Below are 9,565 nucleotides of genomic sequence, written 5' to 3'. Positions count from 1 at the left end.
AAAATATCTGAGGGACCCCCTTAGTCTATTTTGTACTTGTTATGGCGGGGGTCCCTAATGCCTAATGGGGGGCCCCAGGACACCCCCAGTCACCCTTCAATTCGAGCACTGCCTTTAGGGAAGCTGTATAGAAAATGCACTTGTTTTGTAGCTGTGAATGATGTGTTTTCTATGTGTCCTGTGTACCTTTGGTTAATAATCGACTTCATGAGTCTCTTTTCAAATTAATTCTAAGAAATGGTTTGAAATGTAGCCTTGGGCGCGTTCTTGGGCAGGCGACGACATGTTCTTTATATTCTGTAGGTTATACGCCCCTGTTTCAAACGGGGAAACTAAAGAACACGTTAGCTGACGTCGGTTTACGTGTAAATGTATAACAATGGATTTGCGACAAAAACAAATACGACCAACCAGTTCACCGCGGAAGAAGAGGAAGCGCGCGGAATCGGACAAGGTGACGATGTATCAGCGAAACTGTCGACTGGATATCGGTGAAGCCACACAAGTCGTGTATGTCGTCGGTACGGAATTAAAAGCGAACCTGGTCAGGTGTGGTGAATATATTGCTCTTTCACATTTAACTGCAACCATTTTGCTTATGGTTAAGTTGGTTTTAATGGAAACACGCTAAGACCAAAATATCGTTCAATGGAAACTCAGCAGAATAGTTGCGTAAACAAATTCACGGTTATGCAATTCGCGTTAATTTAAACGGCGACCCCCAGGACGCGGGTGTGGTCGTCTACAGTTTACTAAGGATAATTTCCCTAAAAATCCACCTGTTATCGGTCAACCAATAGGCTCGAGAACTGCGCTGGACTGCGCAGCGCAAACCGTTGCGTCCTCGAAATACCGCGAGAGCGACTCTAAAACGCGGCTTCCTACTCGCTCTCGCGGTGCTTTGGTGTGTCCATGCTGCGCAGCGTCGCGTAAAGTGCGTGATGTCACATCCCGATGGGTCTCCGCAGCCCATCACTCGAGCACACACCTCATGGGCGAACGGTGATCGTCGGAGTCACTTTGAAAGAAGGACTCGTGTCGAAGCATCATGGTGGTCCCTCGAACGATCAGAATTGAAATTGAAAAGGCAACGCACACGACGTACGTGCTCGGGACGGAGCTGACAGTCAATTTATACAGGTGGGCACGTTTATTCTCTCCGTGGACTCATAGGACTTTGTCTTAATATGAAACCAACTCAGTGGTTTTGAGTCTTTTGTTATGCGCTTTCGAAGAGTTGCCTTTGGCTGGCCAACCAACTTGACTCGGTGAACTTGAAATGAGTCTTGTTTACTAACAAGGGCTATCAAATGTTTACAGGACACTCTTTGTGTGCCCTAATTACTCATAAAGAACCACAGCAGTCGTGTTGGAAGAAAACTGGTAATGCAATCGACCAAGAACTAAATAAAATAAACCCTAAGTGTCAATTAATATATTAAATAACTGCATCAAATTCTTAGAGAAAATGGACCATAGTTATATAGTACTACTAAACGTATATTATCATGTTTGACAGATTTTGCCAGTGAAAGAAAACATGTAGTGTGTTTTGGGTCTTATCCCAGAAGGGTTGAATGTAGGGCTGTGCTGTTAAATCGAAAATTAATCGTAATCGTCAGTTTTGGCCTTCATCAATTACAAAAACCAATTAAATCGAGGTAAACGATTATTGTGCCGCATTCCATTTAGCAAGGATCCTCTCTTGTCTTGTAGTATAGATCCACAGCGCACCCTTTTCTTTACACTTCATCGCGAGTAGTGTTCAGTTAAATTCAGAGTTTAAACGTTTTTTATTTTCTATGTTGTTTTATAGGTTAATGAGTAACCGTGTTAAATAATCGGGATCTCAATATTGTCCATAATAATGGCGATTATGATTTTTGTCCCCCTAGAATGGGGTTCTTATGGTTCCCATCTGTTCCCAGTAGAGACTCACAAAGACCATTACCCTGGAGTTTCCTTTACAACCATTAAACCCAATAAAGCCCGTGAAGGTTTCTTTTTAGCGGAGATGCTTTTGTAAGCACTTGTATTTGTGCTCTACTGGATGTTGCAAAATTTTCGAGACGACTGTTGGCGGAATAATAATTTTCTGCTTTCAGATCCATATGAATGAGGTCGTTGTGCTGTGACATTATTCACATTCATCAGCGCCGTCTCAATGCGTCTGTTTATATCACCCACTGTCAGCTATGAAATCCAAGTGTGACTGAAAGTAGAGACATCGTATTAGGCCGTATACTAAAGGCAATACCTTAATGACCTCAGCGTGACTGTTGCCGGAGGTCTTTAAAACCATAAATAGAAGTGAATCTTAACTGTATGAATCATAATGACTGTGTTATATCTTTGGTTATATTTGGCGTGGTGATGTGGCCATTCAGCATAGTTCCTCGTGTTTATCGAAAAGCCTTATAGAGATCCTCTTTGACAAAACACGTGACCTTTAACGTCAAGAGTGCATACGTGTAAGCGGTTACCTACAATTCATGTGTGTGTTTTGCAGGTGTGCACCACCCGAGTCCAAGTTCTGCTCTATAAGATGCTCCTCCAACGTGCATTACAAGCTGACGCCCGCAGCGAAAGACAGGAATGTCGCCGCCCACCCGCTCACCCCGAACTCTGTTCTTTCTATCACTATGGACACAGTCAGCGAGGTTTCAAATGACAGGAAGGTAATTCCCTCCAGTCACAACAGTGCTCCAAAACCAATACAAAATACAACGGGCGAGCCCAGACTGGATCTGCTGCGAGCGCTACTTTGAGTTCTTGTGTAAATGATGAGATCTTCAAGAAACCAGAAGTTGAAATGTCTGTGGTTGTCTGTGAAGGAAACTGTGTTTTAAGAGCCGACACCGAAACAAGACACTTCCTGTTTACCCTCAGTGGTTTGTGCCCAGCCGTACAATGAAAAAACCTTTTTAACGTACTAAGAAGTGTGGCGCAATGCCATAGAAGAACCATTTTGGTTCCTTCATTCAAAAGTTCTTAAAGGGACGGTTCACCCAATAAAGATTTTTTTGGGTCAAGACAGAATTTCATTATTGGGGGAACTGTTCCTTTAACAGAGCCGTTTCTCTCTTACCATTTATAATACGTCGAATATTTTTCCACTACAGAAAAACCTTTATGGAACCATACAGCCAGACCTAAGAACCTTTTAGCAGCTTGCAACAGAAAATTATTTTCAGGACATCGATATGAGGTATATCCCAAAATAATTTGCCTAAGAATTCACGTTTCTGTTTCAGTTATCTGTAAGGTACTATGGGGAAACAAAGAATACGATCGGGAACGCTGTGTTGCACCTTACAGCTGTTGGTAAGTTCTCCGTCCTCTCTCATCATCAACACAAAGCATTAGTTGTCATTCAAGACAAAATGCCAGTAAATAGCTTTCACTTATGTAAATGAAAGATATTTTATTATAAATGTACGCGTGTGTAGCAACAGATGATCTGTTCTTTGTTCTTTTGCAGAGATGTCTCTGGATGTGGATGCAGACCGGGACGGAACTGTTGAGAAAAACAATCCAAACAAGGTGTGCTTTGTCTCTTTATGGTGATCTGTTCTGTGTGGACGTCAGGGGATTTGTTTCAGATTGACTGCTGCTGGCTTGAAGGTTAAAAGTCTTAGATAAAACCTAGAAAATGTGTCAAATTAATAATATTCGAACACATACTTGAATAATATCATTTATTATTCGGGGATGAAGTGACATAAAAAATACATTCAATTAAATAAGAGAATACACTAAAGAAATCAAATTAAATGATATATCCAAAAGCATTTGATCACAGTTTGAACGTCGACGCACAACAGACTGGTATCCAAATAATGTAGCACTTTATTAATTTATTGAAAGTATTTCTAACAGGATTTTCTTCTCAGGCATCATGGAAGTGGGGTCCTAATGGTCATGGTGCTATTCTTCTGGTCAACTGTGATTCCGAGTCCGAATACTATAAGACGATGGACTCTGAAAAAGATGAGATAAGTAAAGTCTCAGGTAAGTTTTTACGAGGGTATAAAACATATTTCATGTTCAATTTCGATCTATTTTTAATGTGGGATTCTGGCCTACTTGGATTTCAAAAGTGCTACCCAGCATGAAACAACATGTGTAAAGACCAAGTGGCAAATTTTGTGACGCTTGTCACAGACGTTTTCTTACGTAAACATAAACGATTGACCTCTTCTGTCATGGTAGATTTGCAGGACATGTCTAAGATGGTGTTGCGCATCAACGGGCCGCCTGAACTTCCCGAGGGCTATAAACTGATCATGAACATCTCAAAGACAGCATCTGAGAGCGTCAGGGTCTTCAGTCCTCGAAGCGACAAAGGTGGACAATCTAAAACATGGAGTGAGTTAATACACGGACGTCAACAAAATGATGAGAATGATAACCAGTGGGAAATGTTGTACTGAGTGACATGTGGTCTTTATTGTAGAGCACAAACTTCTGAAGCTTTTTCTGAAGGATCATGTCATGGTGGTGGGAAAGGACTGTTTGGCTGATGAAGTGCCCTATCTAGGTGGCAAAAGTGAACTGCAGTTCTTCGTAGAGGGTCTTCGATTCCCTGATAAAGACTTTGATGGTCTCATCACCATTAACCTCAGTCTAACAGAACCCAGTGCTAAGGTAAGAGCGAGAGAAAATGACATGATGATGATCTCTGATACAACTGTACATGTTTCTCATTTTAACAGCGTTTCAGCTTTTCAATAAATTGGACTTCTCGTTTTATCTTTCCAACACTATTTCTTTAAATATCTATGATATTTGTTTTTAAACAGGGTTGTCCCGAAACGCCCATCTTTACAGACACGGTCCTGTTCCATGTGTCCCCGTGGATCATGACCCCCAACACCCTTAAACCCATAGAGGTGTTTGTGTGCAGGTGAGAATCTAAAGCTCTACTCAAGGACTTCATGTCATTACAAATATTGATTTCATTTCATTTCTAGCACAAATGATAACTACGCATTCCTGAAGAGCATCAGGAACATGGTGGAGATTTGCGGCTGCAAACTGAAAGTGTGTCATGAGTACATGAACCGAGGGGATCGCTGGATGCAGGTGAGAAATCTTTAAATAATCTCTCTCGATGACACATTGACTATCAAGGTTATTATTAAGCATCTTCAGCAATGGTTTCAATGAGTTTTTAGACACATTTCATACGACATATTTGGTTCTAGTTTGCATCGATGCTAATTGGATCATCTGAATTAAAACTTGCACTAGAGAAAGAGGTTGAATGTGACTTGCGCTTATGCTTATAGTGTGTGATGTGTGAAGCTAATCATTACACGTTTATTGCCCTCTTAATCATTAAACTCTTATCAGTTATCTTGCTGGCGTCACGCAGCAAACGTTCGAGCACACATACACACATAACACTCTTTCACCACACATCAAAACTATTTACCTTTATAGATTTAGTTTTGCATTGACTCAATAATGTCGATCCATCATTTAGGTCTAAATCAATAGTTTTGTATTAGTTGATAAATGATGACTTACGATGAGTAATCCTTACTATAACTCTGTCCACAGGATGAGATTGAGTTTGGATACATTGATTCCCCCCATCATAGTTTTCCTGTCGTTCTGGATTCCCCTCGTGATGGAGAACTTCAGGATTTCCCATACGATGTCCTTCTGGTAAGTCCCAGAGGCGGTTTATTATTATATCTTCACATGAAAGCATCATATTATGTTTATACAGTAAACACTACAACTTGTCACAGGGGCCGGACTTTGGTTACGTGACACGGCAAGTTGTGGATGAGAATGTGAGCAGTCTGGATTCTTTTGGGAATTTGGAGGTTAGCCCACCGGTCACAGTGAATGGAAAGAGTTATCCGCTCGGCAGGATTATCATTGGAGTTGCGTTTCCTACGTAAGTAACACCGAGGAGTGATTTTATTGGCGAACCGTTCAATATAATGTATCACGAGAACCCATTTTCTTTGTTTTAGTTCAACGCAGGGACGCAACATGACCAAAGTCGTCCAGGACTTCCTGTGGGCACAGAAGGTTCAGACGCCGATCGCTCTCTACTCGGATTGGTTGGTTGTGGGTCATGTGGACGAGTTCATGACCTTTGTTCCCGCCCCTGACCGAAAGGTTAACGCGTTACTTTTAAGAATAGCGTACTACTGTATCTATGTATGCACTGTTTAACAGATGTAGTATGCATACAATAATATAATTTTTGGTATGCATGGCATGCATGACTTCCAGAGCGCGGTATAACATATTGTATCCCACAACGCAATTAACTTGAACTAAAATTATAAAACGACAACATTCTTAAGTTCCTCTATGGTTTTATAGAAATTCCGGTTGCTTCTTGCCAGCCCTGATGCTGGATACAAAGTGTTTAAGAGGCTGCAGAACGACGGAGACGGAAAAGCCAAAATGTTTCCAGGTAAACGCTCGCCAATTTTACTTCACCAAACCTCCCCAGTTGACTATTCCAGCTAATCCGTTTGACTTGCGCAGGACTAGAAGAGGCCATCTCAGTAGACGACCTCCTAAATGACAAACAGCTACAGGTGGAAAACATCTACGTGCAGGTCAGTGAGATTTTCAACAAATGTCAGCCTGTAACGATCAGAGATACAGATGCTGAGAGCGTGTTTACTCTCCCACAGAACTGTATCGATTGGAACAGAGATGTGCTGAAGAAAGAACTTGGTTTGGACGAGGAAGACATCATCGATTTGCCCATCTTGTTTAAAGTGAAAGAAGACGATGGACAACACAGAGCTGTGGCCTATTACCCAGATATGGTGCAGTATCGTATCCAAAACAAATATTCTTATTGTTTGTCTTGACGTTTTATAGCCAGATTGTTGTTTGTTTTGATCATAATACCTGTATTTACAGGTAAACATGCTGGTGTTGGGTAACCAACTGGGCGTCCCCAAACCGTTTGGGCCCCAGGTGAAAGGGAGATGTGCTTTGGAGACGGAGATGTGTTCTCTTATGGAACCTCTGGGTCTTCAGTGTACCTTCATTGATGACTTCGCCCCCTACCACAAACTTCTGGGTGAAGTTCACTGCGGATCCAATGTGCTCCGAGAATCATCGACGTTCAGATGGTGGAACCTAGAGCTGTGAGAGACGAGAGAATCTAGACGGATAGTCATTTCAGAAGTGTGATTTATTCTTTAACAATCTGGTTTAAAATAAAAACATTCGTGCCTTAACCTACAAGCAGAGCAATAGAAAATGACAGCAGCTACCGTATAATAAAGTTAGCAGAGGTTGTTAAAAAAAGTCATACTCGCCTTCATACTATGATTTCAATCATGTTATAATAGAATTGTGATTTTTGGTTCCTTTAAAACGTTACTGTGATGGCGAGATAAACTCACCATTTGGATCTTCTGTGCTTTACTTTCTACAATTGATCTTACTGATGCTGTACTGAGCTTTACAGATGACTGATGTTGTGACTTCACTACAATGCCATGCTTCTCTTTCAGTGACGGTATTTCTCTGGCTGCGGGATAAATCTCTCTTATACATCATGGCAACAAATAAATATTTCACGAACCCTCTGACCTTTATTAAACATCATTGATCACTTTTGGATTACAAAAAGAAGAACATGTTGTATATACAGTGAAACATTTCTTAAAGTACAGTAAGCACTTGTTGTAAAAGAACACAATCACTCGCAGTAAGCAGACATCTTGAAATAAGTTTGCGCTTAAATGCGTCGTGTGTGCAATCGCAGTACGTCCAAGTGAAACAGAAAAGACACCACGAGCACATCCTGATGTCTGGATGAGAAGATGTTATTTAGCCACTCTCAAAAAGTGTTCGCACTGTCAGGTCCCAAGCGTCTGTAGGTTAACATTTAAAATCAGTGGTTTTGAGCCAGAATTTGCAGTTTAATTCTTTTGGAACAAACACCGCACCATCATTTTTGACACAAGCATTATGGCAGTGTAAATCTGATTTCATGCCCCATGGTACACTAAAAACAAACCGTAACAATGTTAAAAAGATGACATGATCTAAAACAAGCAGTTTTTATACAGCAACAAAAGTTAGATATTCAAAATGCGAATGTGTAAAGTAAGAGAGCAAGATAGTATATCAAATAAGTGTGCAGGGTTCCCACAGTCACGCAAAACCTAAAGGGACAGTTCACCCCAGAAATGTAAATTCTGTCAACCTATGTTCACCCTCGGGTTGTTCATAACCTTCATGAATTTCTTTGGAAGGAAGATGTTTGGAAGACTGTCAGTAAACCGGTTTCGTCCCCCATTTAGTCCCATAGTAGAAAAAATGAATACAAAGGGGATTAAGATCTGTGTGGTTATTGACATCCTTCCAAATCTCTTTCCTTGCGTTTAGCAGAACATAGAAATGTATACAGGTTTGGACCAGCCTGAGAGTGAATAAATGATGACAGGAATGTCATTTTTGGGCGAACTATGAACTAAAAGGTATTGAAACTAAACATCTTACAAGTCCAAAACTTTCTTTAATGAACATTTATCGATGACTAAATCTGAATGGTTAATTCAGTCCCGCAATCTCTAAAAATCCAATAACCCCAATGAACAAAATTCATCGTTGATATGTTGTGGGAACCCTGTATACATGTGTGTGCAATTCAACAGTTTTACATTCATATTGCTCACTTTCACCGTTATAAATGATAACAAACTTTCACTACACACGTTCACGTTTCATTTGTCAGTAGTCCGCACAGATCGCTTGAGTTACTGTCTTTAAAGAGCATTTACATTAGTGTATGTTTGGTTGTACAAAACATTTCCAACAGAAAGAACACAACGGCTACTCTTGCAATACAATAAATAATATTAAAGAGGATCCATCATCTCACTCCTGATCTATTCATTTTGTCGTATATGCTAATAGCTAAAGCTTCGCCTCCGGATGGGGTTTGAAATCACCAGAAAGATCGTCGACTACAGACAACACTTAACATTTATCAATAACGGCATCATTATTCATCACAGACAGAGAACGACATGGTCAGGTGTGTGCTAGAAGGTTGTGTGAGGAAGGGTTTAGGCCCAACCTTAATATTTCGAGAGATACACATGTCCCCAAAAGATCTACTTCAATAAATAAATAAATAAATAGAATGAATGAATAAAAAACGACAGTAGGTCAGAGAAAGGAAGAAGCTGATGATAAAAGCATTGATGTTTTCCAGATAACAGGAGTGTGACAGCAGACAGAGATCTTCTCTACTGTGAACTGTTGTCGTGGATATCTGACATCAGAGTCGGCCGCAGCCAAACACGACGTGTTCGGCAGGTTTGCCATTTCGCCTACAGGCCAACAGCCACGTGTTAGAGAATAAAAGGGCTTTGCCCTTAATAGTGTGCTGATATTCTGATCCACACCTGCCCGGCTCGAACAACTCAGTATTCAGTGTCTATAAGAACTCCCGTAAGCACACAGAGTTTCCACAGCAGGAGGGCCGCTCATGAAAATGCTGAGAACAAAATGAAAACGGACAGATGTTAAGATTGTGCAAATGTCCTGCTATAAGCTGTTA

The 9,565-nt window shown here is 40.8% G+C and overlaps 2 protein-coding genes across 6 annotated transcripts in view; one reads left to right on the top strand and one right to left on the bottom strand.

Annotated features, from left to right (window-relative positions):
* Nucleotides 1-226: 226 nt before the first annotated feature.
* padi2 (peptidyl arginine deiminase, type II) lies at nucleotides 227-7,766 on the top strand. 2 transcript variants are annotated; one of them, XM_079459697.1, is made up of 16 exons: nucleotides 227-549; nucleotides 2,510-2,678; nucleotides 3,255-3,324; nucleotides 3,482-3,543; nucleotides 3,894-4,011; nucleotides 4,213-4,368; nucleotides 4,457-4,647; nucleotides 4,803-4,906; nucleotides 4,974-5,085; nucleotides 5,566-5,673; nucleotides 5,760-5,911; nucleotides 5,991-6,138; nucleotides 6,349-6,442; nucleotides 6,517-6,590; nucleotides 6,669-6,806; nucleotides 6,904-7,618. In XM_079459697.1, the coding sequence occupies exons 1-16, from the start codon at nucleotides 380-382 to the stop codon at nucleotides 7,135-7,137; spliced, it is 2,100 nt and encodes a 699-aa protein (XP_079315823.1). In that variant the 5' UTR covers nucleotides 227-379; the 3' UTR covers nucleotides 7,138-7,618. The 2 variants fall into 2 exon arrangements, with proteins under 2 accessions (XP_079315823.1, XP_079315824.1); XM_079459698.1 differs by lacking the exon at nucleotides 227-549 and adding an exon at nucleotides 918-1,140 and having other exon boundaries at nucleotides 6,904-7,766.
* Nucleotides 7,563-9,565, bottom strand: part of rap1gapb (RAP1 GTPase activating protein b) — a 60,911-nt gene continuing 58,908 nt past the window's right edge. For all 4 annotated transcript variants that reach the window (XM_079459694.1, XM_079459696.1, XM_079459693.1 and 1 more), the window contains one exon: nucleotides 7,563-9,502. The gene's annotated coding sequence lies outside the window, so the exon portion shown is untranslated. The remainder of the gene's footprint in view (nucleotides 9,503-9,565) is intronic.

Source organism: Barbatula barbatula (assembly GCF_947034865.1).
Source record: "Barbatula barbatula genome assembly, chromosome: 7".
Lineage (NCBI taxonomy): Eukaryota > Metazoa > Chordata > Actinopteri > Cypriniformes > Nemacheilidae > Barbatula > Barbatula barbatula.
This window is presented reverse-complemented; position numbering and strand designations above follow the sequence as displayed.